At 34.0% G+C, this 22,730-nt stretch overlaps 1 protein-coding gene across 1 annotated transcript in view; it reads left to right on the top strand.

The window, feature by feature from the left end:
* Window positions 1-22,730, top strand: part of RFX7 (regulatory factor X7) — a 141,279-nt gene that overhangs the window by 98,486 nt on the left and 20,063 nt on the right. The window contains exons 3-4 of the mRNA XM_045529807.1: window positions 1,624-1,706; window positions 3,505-3,627. Coding sequence (XP_045385763.1) covers window positions 1,624-1,706; window positions 3,505-3,627 — 206 coding nt within the window. The remainder of the gene's footprint in view (window positions 1-1,623; window positions 1,707-3,504; window positions 3,628-22,730) is intronic.

The following is a 22,730-nucleotide window of genomic DNA, read 5'->3' as shown; positions in this document are numbered from 1 at the left end:
GAATCCTTTCAGTTTTTCTGCGTTCAGTATGATGTTGGCTGTGGGTTTGTCATATATGGCTTTTATCATTTTTAGGAGACAGATTTAAGTAGGGAGATGTTAGAGAAAGAGAAACCAGCCGGTTAGACATTTTAGTAATTTAAGTATCATTGAAAGATCCTTAAAGCAAACACTGTGTTGCTGTGTTCTTCTGTGTTGTGTTGTTCAGTCTGTATAATCTGTGATACACAGTATAGGTTCATAGTTATCTTACATCATTTGTGGAACATAGCAGAAGACAAAATTAATAAGCAAATGAGTGAATAAATTCTTACTATTGAAAGAAAGATAGCTAAAGACTTAGAATAATGTGGTGGCAGTGAAAATAAAGAGACTGGAAGAAGATGGGGCAAAGAGGTAGAGGGCTAAATAAGGGATCAATGTAGATGCACCAAAGAGAACTGAATTAAGCAGACTCCAAAACTGAAACTAGAGCAAACACTGGAAACTAGAGCAAAGAAGGTGATGATAAGTAACAGTTCAGATGGAAATGTCTCTTGTGTGTTTTCTTTGAGGAGAGAACTATAAAGGCTATAGCTAGTAAATTTATTAGGTATTGGAGCAAGAGCTAATTGTAAAATATCTATGGACGGTGGTATTAAAAAACTAGACTTGGGAGCTCTTTAATTGATTAAGTTATGAGGATAAATTCTAAGATTAAATTTTTATGGATGAGTTCTAGTGAGTCTAAGAATAGGCTCAGTTATATCATTTTAAGTTTTTTCAAAAATTGGATCTCAGTTTAAGCTGTGGTTTATTAAGCAAGAATAAATTCTGCTACCAAAATTTTACTATATGGGTATTTTTATTGTAATAGGATTTATGGCACATTTGAAGCTATTCTATAGCAAACTTAGCTTGGAAAGAAAGCTATAAAGAAGAATGCAGAATTATTTTAAAGGATACATTTATAGATATATAGACAAATGACATAGTTGCAGCACAGTAGCAAAAGAGAATCTTAGGAGCAGGTTCTCGAAACAGCAGCCATTGTTGCAAGTCAAAGAATAATTACATCTGCATAGTCCAGAAAGGGTTATTGGTTTTCAGTATTTTTAACTCTACTTCCATCAGCAGGTAACAGTAGCATCAGTAACCTGTTCTAGGTATTTGAGAATTAGAAAAGGATTCTAGAAATCATGGCATTCTTTTTACGTTTGTTAGGAAAATTTGCTAGAGCACTGAAGCCTCATAGCCAGTTAATGATTAGGCTAAGACTAGTAAATGTTTCTCTTAACTCCTGGTCCAGTACTTGTCCTATAATACTATAAAACCCTTTTCCTTTAGATGTGATTAAAAATGAGAACCTTTTGTCTAAGCATTTTATTTATGCCTATAAGAACTAATAGGGAAGTACCATTTTCTTTTATTACCTTTTTATATGCAATACATTTATCAAGCAACCTAATTGTACTATTTTAGTAATAAGAAAAAAAACCTACATTTTGTTTTATTTGGCAGATGATTCGTTTCATCTGGTTTAAATTTAGATAGTCATTATCTTTTAGGGAGATATTAGTAATTTTGTTAGGGAGGAAATGAGTGTTTAAAAAAAGATCTTTCTTTTTAATCCTTTGTAACCAGCAAGAAGTTGAGAAGTTTACAGACCTAGAGAAACTCTACCTCTACCTTCAGCTGCCTTCTGGTCTCAGCAATGGAGAGAAAAGGTATATCTATTATTGTCTTTGCTATGATTACGTTGATGATAGGATATCCCTAGGATGTGTGTGAAGTATGTGTGTTGTGATTGTTATTGTTTTACAGTATTCCTAAAATCATCAGAATACAGAATGGCAAAATAATAGCTCATTTCTGTCTTTTATGATATTTGGTTAAGTGTTTACCTGCAATTTTTGCTGATTCATTTGTGCAACTGGGTACATGCTATGAAATGCAATTTAGGTTTTGTTCTGTAGACAGATGGATATATTTATGCAGCGTGAGGGACTGTGAAATTTGAACAGAAGACCAAATAATAAACAGATAAATATTTATTTATTCATTTTTGTGAAGAATAAGATATGAGAGTTTTTTATAAGTATTATCAGGTAAACACATCATAAAATGTAAAACAGAAAATAAAGTGAAATTACCTGTATGGAACATAAATTCATATAATAAATGTAAGGTATTTTAAGCACTTGGAGTATACTGTAGTTTCATCATTAAAAATATTTGTCTCATCTAGAAAATGTGGAGAGAAGTTATTCTTTCAGTCATTCTATTCTTAAAAGAGTTTCCTAGGCCGGGCACGGTGGCTCACGCCTGTAATCCTAGCTCTGGGAGGCCGAGGCGGGTGGATCGCTCGAGGTCAGGAGTTCGAGACCAGCCTGAGCAAGAGTGAGACCCCATCTCTACTAAAAATAGAAAGAAATTATCTGGCCAACTAAAAATATATATACAAAAAAATTAGCCGGGCATGGTGGTTCATGCCTGTAGTCCCAGCTACTCGGGAGGCTGAGGCAGTAGGATCGCTTAAGCCCAGGAGTTTGAGGTTGCTGTGAGCTAGGCTGATGCCACGGCACTCACTCTAGCCCGGGTAACAAAGTGAGACTCTGTCTCAAAAAAAAAAAAAAAAAAAAGAGTTTCCTTACCTTTTTAAGTATTTCTCAGAATTTATTTTATTCATATAAATTACCTATAAAATTCTGTTCATTTAAGTGTATATAAAAAGAAATGGAATGAAAATTTTTTTGCCTTTCTCTCTTAGACCAAATTTTATAATGTTTAATCATTTTCTTTCCTAGAAACTTGCTAAACTTGCTCAGTATTTTATTTGACATTAAATTGTTTGTATAGATAGCTGAGACGGATGTCAGAATCAGTACAGCAGCTTTCCTCATGCTATCCTTGGTATCCATTTCATGGGGCTAGTTTATAAATGATACTACCAAAAAATAAAAGTTTTGGATGTTTAGTGGATATGTTAGCCTGAGACAGGTGGCCTGACTGCAGGAAGGATTGTAGGGAAGATTTATCCTTTCAAGATCTCTCTAATGTGAATTCCATTCTGGAGCATACAGTGCTTTAGTAAGATTTCAAGGTAGTTACTTCTATATATATTCTTTGAGAATGTAGACCAAATAGAAATAAACAATTTTTATGTAATTTTTGTTTTAAAGTTTGATGATTTGGTAAGTGTAGGCAAATGAGTAGGCAAGTAAGTGAACAAATAACCACTTAGAGGTAATTTTGACCAAAACATGTTGTCCATCACCTATGCCACTTTAGAGACCATAGGAGGGATGGAATAGGGCAGTAACTTCTGTCTAATGCTAGTGTAGAAAATAACTCACAACCACGGGTGGACGATTTGTATAGAGAATACTGGGCGTGTTCTAAGTATGGTTTGGTCATTAATAGTGTATTTGCACACAGTTCTTTAGTGTAACATTTAGGCCTGGGTCACAAAATCAATGAACTAATGTTTGGTTGAGCTAAAACATATTCTTATTTTATGATCAGTGATCAGAATGCCATGTCATCTAGTCGGGCACAGCAAATGCATGCCTTTTCCTGGATTCGGAATACCCTAGAGGAACATCCTGAGACTTCACTACCCAAACAGGAAGTGTACGATGAGTACAAGTAAGTATTATGTATGATACAGCATGCTGATGTATTGAAGAGGTAAAGTACTATACTTGGCCACGGTGATTTTTTTTTCATCATTGATGAATCTCAAGCTGGTGTATGGGAGTTGCAGTTAGAAATCTCTAAGATTACTTCCAGCTCTGAGCTTCTCTGGTGACATATGCAATAAAGGGCAAAATAAAAGGAGTTCTGTAGAGTTCTTCAGGATGACAGGAGGGATGTCTGAGAATACAGGGACAATGGCATAGGATTGCTGAATAAAAGGATTCCTGTAGCGTTCTTAAGATGATGGAAAGTGTGTCTCTGGGGTTAGAAGGACAGTGGAAGGCAATAAATAAGTCAATGCATAAGAAAAAACTAAAACATTGAACAACCTTGACTTTTTAAAGTCCCTTTTCATGAATCAAAAATTCTTCTAATTCTTCTCCATACCAACCAAAGAATATTATGAAATTTTAGACAGAGTCTCACTCTTGTCGCTCGGGCTAGAGTCAGTGGCATTATCATAGCTCACTGCAACTCTGAACTCCTGGGCTCAAGCAATCCTCCCACCCCAGCCTCCTAAATAGCTGGGACTACAGGTACACACCACCATGCCCAGCTAATTTCTTAATTTTTTTGTAGGGACAGGGTCTCACTTTGTTGCCCAGGCTGGTCTCAAACTACTGGCCTCAAATAGTCCTCCCACCTCACCTCAACCTCCCAAAGTGGTAGGATTATAGGTGTGAGCTACTGAACCTGGCTCGAGGACAAGCGAGTTCAGTGACTTGCACATATTAGACACTCAAATAAATTTGGTTATACATGTAATTTATTTAAATATAGAAAACAAATGGCAAATGAGCCCTTCTGGATAGAGAAGGTTAATAATAGGTGCTAAATCTAGTCTTGTTTAACATTTTAAAAATTGATTTGGAAGAAGGAATTTTCTGGCAGAATAAATAAAACCAAATTTGGGGGGATACTGAAGTGTCAAACCAACAAGCATTAATGTGTTGTATTTACACAATTTGAAGAAAAGTGTTAAATGAGTGCTGTTGTTAACCAATGTAAGATAATGCAAAGGAACTAAACTTACTGAGAAGATTATTGGTATCTAAAAAGAAAACTTTATACTCTCATTCTAAATTCTTATTTTCTCACCCAAAAATCCATAATGAAGCTGGAGGAAAGACTAGAGCAAAACGTCTAAAATGATCAAGAGAACAAAGTTAAACTGGAGAACTTTAGATTTTTTTCTGTTTCCTGTTTGGAAAGGTTTAAACTAAGAGTGCATGTGATCCAAGTTGTTTGTTCTCTCAATACAACAAACTATTGAATACCTGCTATATACCAAACCCCGTGATAAATTCTGGGTTTCAGTAAGACAGATACAGTCCCTATCCTTATCAAGAATATGTGTATTTATAGTAAGCATGAATTCTTCATTAAATTCAAGTTAATTAAAATAGAGATCACCCTCTGAAACTTCAAAGAAAACTTGCATTTGGTAAAAGGTTATAAATATCAGGCAAACTTGTGATATGTGAAGAAACCCTGGATTGAAGATCAAGAGAAGAGATTCCGTCATTATACTTGTGTTTTAACCACTTTTTGTCAGTTGGCTCATTTGTAAAATGAGGCAATTGAAGATGTATGACATTTCTTTTAGCTCTAAAATTCTAAAAGTTATCTGAAGTAGGAAATGTTGAGAAACTAATTAGCCAAAGATGTCTTGCTAGTTTCCCAAAAGGCAAATTGGGCAAATAAATATATGACATTTCCATGATGGACTAAAAAGGGAGCACAGGATATTCATATATTTTGAAGTGATGAACTTTATCTACACAACCCTTCATATCAGCATTAGAGACAGCACCTAAATTTGTGGAAGTGTGATCCTGGTCCATGATAGCAGTCCATATATTCCTAAAAATGTCCTGACTTTGGCAAGGCCTGGTCATATTTTTCTATACTATTTTTCTGGGAGTGATTTAGAGAGACTAGAGTTTTAAAAAGAATTGGAGAGAATTGTGCAAACAATAATATACTAGTATACACAAAGTATTTGAGTCTGGTATTTTAGTTCAAAAAAACATTTTACTAAGAATATACCTTATTTACTGTTTTACTCCCCACAGTGTTTTCACATAGGTAGCACTAATTTAATATTGAGAGTAATAAGAATAGAATACGATCCCTGACATTGATAATAAAATTTGTGTTGTAAAGGCCTTTGTAAGTCTTCTACTGTGCTCTTTGTTTCCTTTTTGTAGATGAAAACATTGACACTCAGAGAAGTTAAGTGACTTTCCCAGATCTAAGACTAGAACTCAGATATGAGTGGCTCATACTAGACAAGAAGGCAAACTTGGTAAATTTAAGTGATATCAAACTGAGTCAGTAGAAAACATTGTATAAGTAGTTAGAAATACTACTAATATTATTTGGCTAGGACTTCCACTTAGTATAGATAAATAAGCTGCTCAACGTATGAATTAGTACATGTACAATTAGTATATGTGCATACAAATAATGTGGGTATTGTAAGAGACATAGCTTAGTAGCATTACATGTACTAAGAAAGTATGTTCATGTTTCCACAGAGTTACAGCGTGTGGGAGCTTCAGGTTATTCTCTCCTTTGGTTCTACATTGCCTAAAACCATAATTTGCCACGTAGGTTTACATAATTTGGGAGAGATGAAAAATGTAGAAAGAGTACAGGAAAGTAAAAAGTAGATCAAGGTATTAGGAAATACCTAGTTAAATTTTTGTTGTCTAAAAAAAACAAAATGGACTATCGCTGTATATTTTTTAAGAATAAGAGTTTTAAATTACAGGAGAGGCCGAGCGAAGTGGCTCACGCCTGTAATCCTGGCACTCTGGGAGGCCAAGGCGGGTGGATTGTTTGAGCTCAGGAGTTCGAGACCAGCCTGAGCAAGAGTGAGACCCCATCTCTACTAAAAATAGACAGAAATTATACAGACAGCTAAAAACATACACAGAAAAAATTAGCCGGGCATGGTGGCACAAGCCTGTAGTCCCAGCTACTTGGGAGGCTGAGGCAGAAGGATTGTTTGAGCCCAGGAGTTTGAGGTTGCTGTGAGCTAGGCTGACGCCACAGCACTCTAGCCCAGGCAACAGAGTGAGACTCTGTCTCAAAAAAAAAAAAAAAAAAAAATCACAGGAGAGATTTCAGTTAGACACAAAATAATACCTCCTGTCAATAGAGATTTTTAAGGAAATTTTGTCCTTTCCTAAAGGCGTTTTAGACTACTCATTTTTTTACTTGGAGTGCCTAAATGAAGTTTCCTTAATAAAAACTTAACATAGAATGACCAGTCTTAAATGGATTCTGTTCTAAATATTCACCGAAAAAAATGATGTTATTAATATGAAATATACCTTCATTTTAAGCTATTCCTGCTGTGTTATGGACCCCTTTAAAATTCATTGCAGTGATGTTTAGATATATTTGTGCAAAAATCAATTCCTTTACCAGTCATTAAAATCAAAATCCATTTGATTAAAAAAAATGAAGATACAATCTAAGACAGTAATGACTGGCTTCTTTTAACTGTATTTTCATGCCAAATTAAGATATTAATAGAACTACAAAGCTTTAAAGAGCTTTCAGCATGCAGAGACAGTTTAATTTACAAACCTTTGTGAGCTGTTTTATTTGTTGAAACGTTTGAATTCTAATAATCACACATGTTCTATAAAATAATGAGTACTCATCATGAAAGTTTTGGCAAATGATTATACATGTATAAAGAAGAGTTAACGCCAGTAATCTCACCACCTGAAAATAACCATTTGCTTTGTTTCCTTTTAGTTTTTCTAATGCCTTCTTTTATGTACATGTTTTGGCCACAAAGTTTATGTAGTTTTGGGGTAGGGAAGTAGTTGCATATAATTCTGCAGTGTACATCCTTGTCTGTATAATTTAGTGTAAATTATGAGAATTGGGATTGCTAGCTAACGATTATATTAATATAATTGTTACTTCTATATTATTCACTAAATGCATTTCTTTCTAATATGTCCATTCTTGTCTTCTATGTGTCTGTTTCTTAATGATTATGAATCTTTATATAGTAAAGATATCAAAATTAAAATGTAAATATTTTTTCAAGATTGCTGTTTGTTATTTAATTTTAGTTCATTTGTTTAAGTAGTCTTATCTGTCCACTTTCGTCATAGCTTAGAAAATTGCAATTATGCTTAAAAAAACTTCCCCATGCCGCTAGCTGCCGAGTACTCACTTGTATTTTTCCTAGGTATTATTTTATTTTTCATATAAAACCCTTTAGTTTATCTACTATTTATTTTGGTAAATGTCATTAGATGAGGCACTTATTTTAATTTTTTCTGAATGGCTAATTATCCCAACGCTTTTATTGAATAATTTTTCTCTCTTAACACTGATCCATAAGTTAGTTAACTTCATCTTTCTAAAGCCTTCTGGACTCAATTTTCTTCCTTTATGTTCTTTGTTCTTATGCCAGTACCATTTAAGTATTTTAACTATTAAATGTTTAAATAGCTGATAGGACTAGCCTTTCTTATCCTTCTTGTTCACAATTTTTCGTGGTTTTATTTTCTAACCAATTAATTTTTTCCTATGAAGTTGCAAATGACCTCTCTACTTTTGAAAAAGGAAACCCCAAAAGGATTTTGATTCAAAAATTCACTAACTATGAAAATTTATTTTAGAAAAAGTAACTTCAGACTAGAAGTATGTTTCTTAATTTACATCTTTCTTTCATGTTCTTCAGTAAAGTTTTACTTTTTTCCCTTCAATTAAATCTACTAATTTCTCATTAAATTTATTCCTAAAATATTCAATATGCAATAAAATATTAGTAATATTTTATTATGTTATATTATAAAAATATTTTCCCATTGTTTTACTATTTGTTTTGGTTTATAGGAAATCATTTTATATTAACTGAATTTTGTTAATCCTTATTTTTCAGTTGTTACTTTTAACTTTTCTGGGTAGTTTATTCTGTGTTTCTTCTTCATTGTCTTTACTTTGTTATTACATTTGGTAGGCTTCTGATTTTAAATATAGCAATGATAGGTGTCATTTTCTCTTACAGTGAGTTCTCTGATGTTAAGGATGCATCATTTATAGTTGACCAAGATGTTGTTTTCCTTTTTTATGAGAAATGGATATTGAAATTCATCAAATGCTTTTTTGGCATCTGGTGACATTATTTTGTAAAGTGCTTCTTCTTTAACTTATTGATGTGTGATGTGTTTTATAAAGATATTACCTAATATAAACTTTTATTCTTAGAATGAATTTCCTCCTCATGTCAGGATGTGTAATCTTGTAGTGTACCATTGAGCTCTGTTTTCAAGTATATTATTTAGGATCTTTGTATCTATATTCACAAGTGAATTTGGTCTATAATTTTCTCTTTTTGTGCTATCTTTGTCAGGTTTTGATATCAGGGTTAGGCCAGCTTCGTAAAATGAATTGGAACTCTTTCCCTAATTTTCTGTGCTCTGGAACAATTTATATAGCATGGGACTTATTTATTCTTGAAAGTTTTAAAGAACTCAACTATAAAACCATCTAGGCCTGGAGCCTTTGTTGGAGGTAATTCTTTGACAATTTTTTGTGTTTTGTGCTGGTTAGGTTTTTAATTCATTAGTCAACTTTGGTAATTTGTTTTTCCTGGAATTCATTCATGTTTTCAAATCTGTTAGCATACGATTATATATACTGTTCTCTCATAAATTTAATATCTTCTGTATCTGTTACATATTTTTTGATAGTTCCAGTTTTATACATTTGTATTTTCCTCTTTTTTTCATATTTCACCTAGCCTAATTTACCTTTATTGGTTTTTCTTTTTATTTAAGACAAAGAAATCAGATTGATTTATCAGCTTTATTTTCTTATCTGTTTTTTCCTTTATTAGATGGCTTTATTTTTCTTCCTCCTGAACTTATGTTTCTTTTTTTACTCTTTAAATGCAGTGCTTACTGTGTTTTCATTCAATTTAAGATATGAACATTTATATCTATGAATTTGCCTCTGATTATAGTTTTGGCTATATCCTGTTAGATATGGATATGAGTTGTTACAATTGCCATTATTGTCTGATAGGATAGCATTATAGTTTTGCTTTCTTCTTTAACCCAGATTAGTTAGAAGTCTTTTTTATAAAACTTTTCATGTGTTTGAAGGAGTTTATTTCACTTTGCTTTGTTTTATACTTTTTATACTGTAGTCAGAAAATTTGGCCTTATTTCTGATTTTTATATTGAGGTTCACTTTTCAGTCTAACAAATTATCAGTTTTTGTAAATATTGCTGGACATTCTCTTTATATCACACTGTTTCATTTCATTTCATTGATTCCACTGAATCCACTTTCTTATATTTTGCAAATCCTCCAAAGTCTGCAAAATATTCTTCATTTTTGTCTGTTTAATCAGTTGATGAGTAGTATGTTAATCTTTCACAAAAATAATGTTTCTCACAGTTCCTTATAGTATTTTTAATAAGTCTTGCTTTGCAGGTTTTAGGGCTGTATGACACAAAAAAAGTTTCATAATTTTATATCTTTAGTTTTTACTTATTGTCAACAAAAAAATGGTGCTATGTCATATTTTGCCTTGAATTCTCCTGTGATATCTGTTTGTGAGCTATTCAGGATTTCTTTCTGATACATGTATTTGTTCATTCTTTTATTTTTGCCATTTGTGTCATTTTGTTTTAAGTGGTTTACATTGTTATGTTTCTAAAATCTTTATCTAAAATTATTCCTGGTCTTGAAGTCTGACCAATAGAAGAAGCTGGTGAATTGAACCAACCCAGAAACTCTGATGTATGCAAACAGATAGCAACAGAGGAGGTAGCATCCACAGCTATGGCTCTTGCTACTTTTTCCTATTGCATGATGGAGAAACACAAGCATTGATCTTAAATGGATTTCTTACCAAAAAACATACAGCTGGTTTTAGTAGCCCTGATGGTCTGTTTGCTTTCATTTTGGGGAGGAATATATAGTTATTAATGGCTGCATTTTGTTCTGTCATATGAATCATTATGTGTTTAGGTCTCAGTTGATGGACATCTAGGTTATTGTAGCCTTTTGATAAAACAAACAATGATTCTGTGAGTGAACACACACACGGCAGCATTGAGATAAATTCCAATATGTAAAACGACTAAGGATTTATGCATTTGTAATTGGATGTAGGTTGCTTAACATGTAGAGATGTGAATTTTTATGTGTTTTTCTTTCATTTTCTGCATTGTCTCTGCTTCTTATTGCTGAATTTTTATTGTTGTCATTAGTTTATTTTTTAGCTTCATGTTGGAGATTTTCTTCATATGTCTGATGATCATTTTGTTTTCTGTTCCTGTTAAATGTGGCAAGCAAAAAAAAAAAACCACCTTTGGAAGTTCCATGTGTATGCACCATAGCTTGTCTACTGTTGGGCTTCCCTTTTAAGTGATCAAGCTATATAGAGAGAGGTTTTTTTCTTTTTTTGGGCAGCCTGCAAGGTGGTGGTACTGGGCCTTCCACCTCCCTGGCTGCAGAATGGATCCTTATATAGGGAGACTTACAAATGTCAGTATGTTCTCCAGGGGTCAGAGAGTCCTCTAAACTTCTGCTTAGAGGGTACACATTGGCTGTTGGTTAGGGAAGGGTTCAGAAAGTAGTTCATTTGGAGAAATGGACTGTTCTATTAACAGACTTCTAACAAATCTGCATTCCCACTGTGTTTACCATTTCCACCTAACTACCACCCAAACTGGCTTTAGTTTCCACCTCACTTTTGCACCCTGTTAACTCCACCCACTCGTTTTAAATTTCTCCAAAGGGTTAAGCTAATTCTCCTGCTTGTGGGCAGGGGATGATACCTGACTGCTGTTACTCTGTTCCTTTAAGTATGGTGGTGTTTTTATTTCTTACACTGACTTTTTTTAAACATGTGATCTGTCCATCACATTTAACCAAAATCTTTCATTTATTTTGGCATTTGGCAATGCAACACAACATATCATTATATAACTATCTCAAGTTACAGCCTAAGTCAGAGTAACTTATAGATCTCTGAGACATTTGTCAATAGAGGCAATATGATAAAGTTGTCTTAATTTCCTCACCTCTCATTCACTCTACAACTCACCATATTCTGCCTTCACTGAAATTATTAAGTGAAGTTTTCTAATAATTGAAATGAATTTGATTGGATAATATAGTAAAAGTATTTAAAACTTATGCTTAAAAATCTTAAGTCAGGCTGGGCGCGGTGGGTCACGCCTGTAATCCTAGCACTCTGGGAGGCCGAGGCGGGTGGATTGCTCGAGGTCAGGAGTTTGAGACCAGCCTGAGCAAGAGCGAGACCCCATCTCTACTAAAAATAGAAAGAAATTATATGGCCGACTAAAAATCTATATAGAAAAAATTAGCCGGGCATGGTGGCGCATGCCTGTAGTCCCAGCTGGGAGGCTGAGGCAGTAGGATCGCTTAAGCCGAGGAGTCTGAGGTTGCTGTGAGCTAGGCTGATGCCACGGCACTCACTCTAGCCAGGGCAACAAAGCAAGACTCTGTCTCAAAAAAAAAAAAAAATCTTACGTCAACTTTATTAATTGTATTGTTTGTATGTATTACAGTCTCTCCCTCAAAGATATAAAATCCCAGCATATATTTGGAAACACATACCTTGTTTTTCTTTCTTTCTTTCTTTTCTCCCCCCACACCCCACCCTCAACCCGAATTCTCTCCTTCCCCAAGGCAAACTACCACATGGCAGCAGCAGTAGTAGTGTTGAATTTCTAAATACTTGGTTAAAAATTAAGTTAGGTGTCTTGGTTTAAAATTTGTTTACTGAAAGTATGTGAGTTTGTAACAAGTCTCCCCATACCTAGCTCTTCTTAGAAGCTCTTGGTTGAAGCATACTGCTTCATTTAGTAGCCAGACTAGAGATGACCAGGGTTTACGTGTTAATGCTCCTGTCCTCTCTTTCTGAGAATTCACAGATATCCTGGAAAGGAGATAGGAATTATATAAATAAACATATCTCTTTAGAGCAGTTGTTCTTAGCCTTGGCTGAAAATTAGAATTACCTGAGGAGCTTTCAAAAAAAATACCTTTGTCTGATTCCCATCCGCCAAATATTCTGTTTTAATTCATGTGGGAAGCAGCTGAGCATTGGGAATTTTAAAAGCTCACCAAGTATTGCTGATAAGAAACCAAAGTTGATACCTACTGAGTACTGCTTCTCAACTGAGAGTGGTCTGGAGACATTTTTGGTTGTCACAACAGCGGGGAGTGTGGGGGGTGTGGGATGCAGTGCGATAGGCATCTAGGGGGTAGAGGGCAAGGGTTGCTGGATAACATCCTACAAAACACAGGGTAGCCCTCCACAACAAAGAATTAACCAGCCCAAAATGTCAATAGTGCTTCTGTTGAGAAAGGTTGCTTTATAGAATGTGTAGCTAATTAACATTTCATTGGCGCTCTTACTGAACCTTTGAAAGTTGATTGTTTAAGCAGATATTATTCTCTATTCTTCGATGAATCTAGGCTAGTCTCTTGGAGACTTTTTTTTTTGAGGATGGAAGACATAGATCTAGAATGGAAAAAATATGTTATATCATTTGCATTGATAGTGATATTAATATTTTAAATCTCTTTAAAACTGTGAATGTCCTTAATTTTTCCTTAATATTTATTTATTGTGTGACTGATAGACTAGCAGTAAAGAAGTACTTATGTACTAATACATTCTATCCTCTTTTATAAAACTGGTTAATTACATTAGCCATTTAATTGTCACAAAATGATAATAATCAAGATTCTTTATATTATTGCACATTAGATGGCCCCCTGTATCAAATAGCTGTTTTTATGGTTGGAAATGAATTCACCTGAAAAAATAAACAAAATTATTCAACATTTAATTAATGTTTTTAAGTGTCTGTGGGTTTTTATTTATTATTTTCTAGCTTCAGAAAATTTAGTGAGAAGGAATGCTGATGGTAAATTACGATAGTTTAAAGAATATAGGCCTTCTGTTGTCTTTGTCTATGTTTAATTAAGCTCCTTAATTATAGTTGTGGATAAGAAGCAGAAGGATACTACTCTATGTGGTCAAACACACTTATTGTTATTTTACTAGATAGCCTAACTTGGGCTATCCTAAGTTGGAGTCTCTCCTCCCTGCCTTACTATATGCTATATCCCTAGTGTGTTTTTGCAATTAAAATTAATCTAAGAAATTACATAGGAGCTATATAAGCATTTTTATTTGACCCTGTCAGATATGCCTGTATGTTTAATTTGTATTATTATGTTTAGATTGAAGAGTAAAGGCTATTCCAACTTTTCAAAAGATTAACAAATACATCTTTAAAAATGAAGTGGAAACAGCAGGTTAGTCCTCCCTGGACCATGGGAAAGGAGAGGCAGTTCACACTGAGCTCTCTCATAAAGTCAAGAACACTAGCAGTGAATAAACTATAAGAACAAAGTCCAAAAGGCATTAAGTTAGCAGGAAAATCCACATGAGTTTTTTTTGTTTTGTTTTATTTTGTTTTTAAGACAGGATCTTGCTCGTCCCCTGTGCTAGAGTGCAGTGGCATCATCATAGCTCACTGCAACCTCCAACTCCTAGGCTCAAGCGACCCTCCTGCCTCAACCTCCCAGTCAGCTGGGACTACAGGCACACGCCTGGCTAATCTTTCTGTTTTTTTGTAGAGACAAGATTTCACTGTTGTTCAGGCTGGTGTTGAACTCCTGGCCTCAAGCAGTCCTCCCATCTCGGCTTCCCAAAGTGCTAGGATTACAGCATGAGCCACTTTGCCCAGCCAACATAAGCGTTTTTTATCAGGAAACTTCAGTGTGGGCAAATAGACGTGCATTTAAGAAAATAAGCTATTATTTAGCATAGAGAGTTTTTAACTACCATTTACAAATGAATTAGAAAAATCTGTACAAATTATATCCTGGGAGGAAGAGCCATTATATTGTGCCACATCCAAAAAGATCAGCTGTACTGGGTACCATCAGAAAAATAACGAAACTAGAAATATTTCACCCTTCTACAAAACCGTGATGCTACCAAGTAATGCAACCTGAAATTTGCCAAGTAGGCATTGCAAGATCTTTATGAATTTCTAGTTTTGGAAATACTATTACTTTGTTTTAGATCTTTTCACTTTCTGTTCATTGCCATCATCATCTACTCTGAAGGATCATTTTATTTCCAGGGCAATTTCCTCTCCAATTTCCTATTAAATAAATTTTCAAACATAACAGAAATGTTGAGAGAATAATATAAGAATATCTATATACGCTTCACCTTAGGGGCTCAACATTTTTTTTCCCATACCGTTTAAGAAAGTAAGTTATAGCTGTCATGGTATTTCTCCTAAGAATACAATCACTTTTATAACCATATATCTCGATCACATCTAAGAAAATTAGCAGTTCTATCATTTATTTATTACCTAATTTGGAGCTATTGTTAACATACAAAAAATATGTTATCATTTCTTGGAGACTGCATAGGTCTTGATGATTTGAAGACAGTGAAGCATTACTGAGATATAAACATGATTGGCTAGACCCACATTTCAGCAAGTGAGTCAGTGTTTCACTCTCTAGTCTTAACAATTACTGCATGTCATACATTAACATGGTTATTCACATATAGTAGAAACTATAATTTTTTATTTTCCTTCTTTTATTTTTGAGATCTAAATCATATATTATAAAATTCACCATTTTAAATTGCACCAGTTCAGTGGTTTTTAATATGTTTACAAAGTTGTGCGTCAGTCACCACTGATAACAGAATATTTTCATCACCTCCCCAAAACCTCATATCCATTAGCAGTTGCTATTTGTCTTCCCTCCTCCCAGGTAGGTCCCAGCAACAGATAATCTGCTTTTTGTCTCTAGGAATTTGCCTATTTTAGACGTTTCCTATCAATGGAATCATATGTTATGAGGCCTTTTTTATCTGGCTTGCTTCACTTCACACAATGTTTTCAAGGTTCATCTATGTTGTAGTATGTACCAGTACTTCATTCCTTTTTACAGTTGAAATAATTTTCCATAGTATGAATGTACTACATTTTGTTTATCCATTCATTAGTTGATGAACATTTGAGTTGTTTCTACTTTTTGGTTATTATGAATAATGCTGCTATGGATATTTGTCTGTAAATTTTTGTGTGGACATGTATTTTTAGTTGTTGGGAGTATACCTAGGAGTGGAATTGCTGGATCATATGGAAACCCTTTTGTTTGACTGTTTGAGGAACTGCCAAATTGTTTTCCAAAATGGCTGCACCATTCACATTCCTGCCAGCAATGTATGAGGGTTGCAATTTCTCCACATCTTTGCCAATGCTTATTTCTTATTTATTTTAGCCATTCTAGTGCATGCAAAGTGGTAGCCCATAGTTTTGATTTGCATTCCTCTGATTACTAATGATGCTAAGTTCATGTGCTTATTGGCCATTTGTATATTTTCTTTGGAGAAATATTTTGTCAAATTCTTTGCCCATTTTTAATTGTGTTTTATCTTTTTATTGTTTAGTTGTAAGTATTATTTATTCAGAATACTAGATTCTTATTAGACGTATTATGATGTGCAAATATTTTCTCCCATTCCATGGGCAGTCTTCACTTTATTGATAGTGTTCTCTGATCAGGTTTTTCATTTTGATGAAATCCAATTTATTTTTTCTTTGGTTGCTCATGCTTTTAGGTATCCTATCTAAGAAACTTCATCAAAAGCAGCATCACGCAGATTTACATTGTGTTTTCCTTCACGAGTTTTATAGTTTTAGCTCATACATTTGGATCTTTGCATTTTGAGTTAATTTTTATATATATAGTACGGGGGAGGTGCCCAAATTGATTCTTTTGCATGTAAATATCTAATTGTGCCAGCATTATTTGTTGAACTGTTTCTTCCCCATTGAATGGCACCCTTATAGGAACTCAGTTGACCGTAGGTGTGTGGGCTTATTTCTGGATTCTGAATTCTGTTCCATTGCTCTATTAATCTGTCTTTGTGCCAGTACTAACTACATTATCTTGATTAGCTTTGTAGTAAGTTTCTAAACTGAGAAGTGTTAGGCTTCCAACTTGATTATTGATTGTTTTTGTATGTTGTACCCATCTTGGATTTCTGGGATAAATCACACTTAGTCATGGTGTATAATCCATTATGTATGCTGCTAGATTCAGCTTTTCAGTATTTTGTTAAGGATTTTTGCATCTATATTCATAAGGCATATCGGTCTGTAGTTTTCTTTCTTGTGATATCTTTGTCTGGTTTTGGTATCAGGGTAGTGCTGGCCTTAATATAATGAGTTTAGAAGTATTCCCTTCTCTTCTGTTTTTATGAAAGAGTTTATGAAAGATTGGTATTAATCTTTAAACATTTGGTAGAATTCACTAGTGAAGCCATTCAGCCCTGAGCTTTTCTTTGTGAGTACTTTTTAATTTACTAATTCAATCTCTGTTTTAGGCCAGATTATCTATTTCTTTTTGAGTCCATTTTGGTAGTTTGTGTCCTCAGATTTTCTCTATTTCTTATAGATTATCCAATTTGTTGGCATATGGGTTTTCATAGTATTCTCTTATAGTTCATATATTCTCTAAGGCCAGTAATAATGCCTCCTCTTTCGTTTCTGATTTTAGTTATTTGAGTTTCTCTCTCTTTTTTTGTTAGTCAGTTTAACTAAACTTTTCAGTTTTGTTGATATTTCAAAGAACCAACTTTTGGGTTTGTTAATTTTTTCTAATATTTTTCTATTCCCTATTTCATTTCTTTTCACTGAAATCCTTATCGTTTCCTCCTTTATGCTTGCTTTGGGTATAGTTTTCTCTTATTTTTTCTAGTTTCTCAATGTGCAAGATTAGTATCGATTTGAGACCTTTCTTCTTTTTTAATGTAGGCATGTGTAGCTATAAATGTCCTGCTAAGCAATGCTTTTGCTACATCCCATATATTTTTCTATGCTCTACTTTCATTTTTATATCAAGTATTTTTTAATTTCTCTTCTGATTTCTTCTTTGACCCATTGATAGTTTAGGAATTTGTTTAATTTTTGCATATTTGTGAATTTCCATTTCCTTCAGTTACTGATTTCTAATTTCATTCCATTATGGTCAGAGAAAATAATTTTTTTGGTTTCAGTCCTTTTAAATTTATTGTGACTTTTTTATAAGGTAACATGTGATCTGTCCTGTAGAATATTCCTTATGGGCTTGAGAAGAATGTTTTTCTGTTCTTGTTGGGTGGTGGAGTGTTCTGTAGGTCTCTGTTAGTTCTAGTTGATTTATAATGTTGTTAAGTCATCTGTGTCCTTGTTGATCTTCTGCTTAGTTGTATCCATTGTTGCAAGTGGAATATTGAAGTCTCTAGCTATTGTTGAATTGTCTGTTTCCCCCTTTATTTTGTTGATTTTTGTTCCATGTATTTTGGAGCTCAGTTGTTTGGTACATAAAAGGTTATGACTTTTATAGCTTCTTAATGGATTCATCATTTTGTCATGAAATAATGTGTCTATTGTAAGTTTTTTTTTTATTTCAGCATATTACGGGGGTACAAATGTTTAGTTTACATATATTGCCTTTGCTCCACCCAAGTCAGAGCTTCAAGCATGTCCATCTCTCAGACAGTGCACACTGCACCCGTTGGGTATGAATATACCCATCCCCTTCTCCCCCTCCAACCTGCCCAGCACCCATCATTTAAGTCAGTTAATACCAATTAACTGGTATTGATGGTGAGTACGTATGGTGTTTGTTTTTCCATTCTTCACTTGGTAGAATGGGCTCCAGCTCTATCCAGGATAATACAAGAGGTGTTAGATCACCAATGTTTTTTGTGGCTGAGTAGAACTCCATGGTATACATATACCACATTTTATTAATCCATTAATGTATTGATGGGCACTTGGGTTGTTTCCACATCTTTGCAATTGTGAATTGTGCTGCTGTAAACATTAGAGTGCAGATGTCTTTTTTATAGAATGTCTTTTGTTCCTTTGAGTAGATGCCCAGTAATGGGATTGCTGGATCAAATGGTAGGTCTACTTGTGGCTCTTTGAAGTATCTCCATATTACTTTTTACAGAGGTTGTACTAGTTTGCAGTCCCACCAGCAGTGTATGAGTGTTTCTATCTCTCTGCATCCATGCGAACATTTATTGTTTTGGGGTTCTCTTGTAAGTTTTTGCCTTAAAATTTTTTTCTCTGATATTAGAAAAAAACACTCCAGTCCTCTTTCAGTTACTGTTTGCATGCTATATCTTTTCCTATTATTTTACTTTCAACCTGTTTGTGTCTTTGAATCTACAGTATTTATGTAGTATGTAGCTAACATATAGCTTGATCACATTTTGTTTTGAATCCATTCTGTCTATCCCTGCCTTTTAACTGGAGAATTTAATCTATTTATATTTAATGTAATTACGGATAAAGTAGGGTTTACATTTGCTATTTTTTTATTTGTTTTCTATATGTCTAATGTCTTTTTTTGTTCCTCTGTATCAGGTGGGGTCTTCCAGGGAATCTGCCACACAAGCAAAATAATGACAGTTGTTTGGAATGAGGCTTTGTGAGAGCTCCTAGCTATGTTATGTTTATTTTAGTGTCCACCAGACTGTACTGGGAATATGGGCTGTTAGTCTTCAGGGCTCCTGCTGGAGAATGAGGGATCAGACTAGAGCAAGTTAAAATGGCACAGAGCTATTCTTACTGCATTCAGCCATTTTTCTTCAATAAATACTCCCCATTTTGCTGCAAACCTTTAGTTAATTTCCAGAGTTCTGAAAAGTTGATATTGACCATTTTGGCCAGTTTTTTCATTGTATAATGGTGGAGTGAATTTCAGAGTTCTTTACTGTGCAGTTCACTGATGTCATCAAACTATAGTATTTAGGTCCATGAATGTTAAAGGACCAAATGTGTTCACTTCTAGTTGCCACACTCCATTCAAAAATTAACTGAAATGATCCACCAAATGAAATAGCCATTTTAATTAACCATAAGAAATAAAAACTTTAAAAGACTGGAAGATGAAAACCTTTATAAAGATTTTCTTAAAGTCTATAAAAAGCATAAACTATGAAAAAGACTCCTTCCAAATTGTATTTAAATGTTTACCACTGCTACAGAATAAGGCCCAAAACCTTTTACATTTCAGGGAAAGGCAGATTTATATAGCGGAGATAGATTGGACTTTGAAAGTAGCCATGTCTAAGTTTGATTCCTCATTTAGACATGTACTGGTATTTGTAACCATAAGCAAGTCCTTAACCTTTAATATTTACCTACTATCCCCTTGTAAAATGGAAAAATACCATACTGGGTTTTTTCTTTTTGAAGATTAAAAACTATGTTTATCAACTAGCTGAAAAAACAGATCAAGAAGGCAATTCCATTTATAATAGCTACAAAAAAATAAAATAAAATACCTAGGAATAAATTTAGTCAAAGACCTGTACAAGGAAAACTACAAAATACTGATGAAAGAAATTGAAGAGGATACAGACAAATGAAAAGACATCCCATGCTCATGGATCAGAAGAATTAAGATTGTTAAAATGACCATCCTACCCAAAGCAATCTACAGATTCAGTTCAATCCCTATCAAAATAGCCAATTATATTTTTTATAGAAACAGGAAAAAAATCTAAAAATTTGTGTGGAACCCCAAAAGACCCTGAATAGCCAAAGTAATCCTGAGCAAAAACAAAAACAGAACAAAAATAAAGCTGGAAGAATCACAGTACCGGACTTCAAAATATACTTCAAAGCTACACTAAGCAAAACAGCATGACACTGCCATAAAAACAGACACATATACCAGAACAAAATAGAGAACCCAGAAATTAATCCACATACCTACAGCCAACTGATTTTTGACAAAAGCACTAAGAACACTCATCGGGGAAAGGACAGTTTCTTCAACAAATGGTTCTGGGAAAACTGGAAACCCATATGCAGAAGAATAAAATTAGACCCCCACCTCTCACCCTGTATAAAACTCAAATCAAAATGGATCAAAAACATAAATGTAAGACACGAAACTAATAAAACAAGTAGAAAAAAACATAGGGGAAAGGGTTTAGGACATTGATATGGGAAAAGATCTTATGAATAAGCCTGAAAAGCATAGTCAACCAAAGCAAAAATAAACAAAAGCTTCTGCATAGCAAAGGAAACAATCAACAGAGTGAAAAGACAATCTACAGAATGGGAGAAAATATTTGAGAACTATTCATCCAACAGGGGATTAATATCTAGAATATACAGGGAACTTGAGCATCTCAACAGCAAAAAAAAGAACAATCTGATTAAAAAATAGGCAAAGGACATGAGTCCTTTCTCCAAAGAAAATATACAAATGGTCTACAGGTATATGGAAAAAAATGCTCAGCGTCACTAATCATCTGGAAATTGCAAATCAAAGCCATAATGAGTTATCTCATCCCAGTTAGGATGGCTATTATAAAAAAGACAAAAAATAACAAATGCTGGCGAGGATGCAAAGAAAAGGGAACTCTCATACACTGTTGGTGGGAATGTAAACCAGTATAGCCACTATAGAGAACAGTACGGGGGTTCCTCAAAAAACTACGAATAGAACTACCATATGATTCAGCAGTTGCACTACTGGACATTTATCCAAAGGAAATGAAATCAGTATATCAAAAATGACCCCCATGTTTATTGCAGCACTGTTCACAATAGTCAAGATATGGAATCAACCTAGGTACGCAACAACAACGGATAAAGAAAATGTGGTGTGGTATAGACAATGGAATACTAGTCAACCATTAAAAAAAATGAAATTATCTAATTTGTGACAACATAGATGGAACTGGAGGATATTATGTTAAATGAAATATGCCAGGAACAGAAAGGCAAATGCCACATGTTCTCACTCACATGTGGAAGCTAAAAGTTGATTTCATAGAAGTATAAAGTAAAACAGTAGATACTAGAGGCTGGGAAGGGTGGGGGGAGATATATAGAGATTTGTTTAAAGGATACAAGGTTACAGCTAGATAGGAGGAATAAGCTCTAGTGTTCTATTCCACTGTATGGTAGACTATGGTTAACAATAATATATAGTTTCAAACAGCTAGAAAAGGGATGTTGAATGTTCCCAACACAAAGAAATGATAAATGAATGTAATAATGTCATTTGCAGCAATTTGGATGGGACTGGAGAACATTATTCTAATAGAGTGAAGTATTTCAGAAATGGAAAACCAAACACCACATGTTCTCACTAATAAGTGGGAGATAAACGATGGGTGCATATGGTCATAAAGTGGTATAAAAGACATTGAAAACTAAGAAGGGGGAAGAGTGGGAGAGGAGTGAGGGATAAAAACTTAGCTATCAGGTACAATGTACACTATTCTGGTGACTGGCACACTAAAAGCCCTGACTTCAGCATTATACAGTTCATCCATGTAATAAGAACACTTATATCCCCTAATATTTTGAAATAAAAAATTTTTTTAAAGTGATAAATGTTTGAGATCATAGATTTGCTAATTATCCTGATCTGATCATTATACAGTACATGTATGGAAACATCACCATGTACTCCGTGAATATGTATAATTATTATATTTCAATTTTTTAAATTTTAAATGCAAAAAATATAATGAAAGGTCCCAAGAAAACCTTATGTATATAAAACATTTATTACAATGTCTGATATACACTAAGCCCTCAATATGTGGCAGCAGTTATTATTCAAAGTCATCCACAATCTAACTTTTTTAGCTTTACCTGGTATGAACCTTATTTTGTATAAATCTCTCTTCTCCCTCTTTTCTTTTTACCACCGTTTATCCTACACCTTACTATTTTGAACTTAATTTCAAAACCACATGCTGCTTTTCTCAATTTTTGTTCACATTACTTCCTCCACATAAAATAGACCTGCCTCACCCTCCACCTGCCCTAACCCTTATGATTAAATCTACTCTCTCTCTAAGGCACAATTTAAATCCATTTTTTCCCTATACTATTAGACCCTCAGTTCTCTATGTTAAAATTACCTTCTTCACTGTGATCACATGGTATCTTGTT

Source organism: Lemur catta, chromosome 1 (assembly GCF_020740605.2).
Source record: "Lemur catta isolate mLemCat1 chromosome 1, mLemCat1.pri, whole genome shotgun sequence".
Classification (NCBI taxonomy): domain Eukaryota; kingdom Metazoa; phylum Chordata; class Mammalia; order Primates; family Lemuridae; genus Lemur; species Lemur catta.
This window is presented reverse-complemented; position numbering and strand designations above follow the sequence as displayed.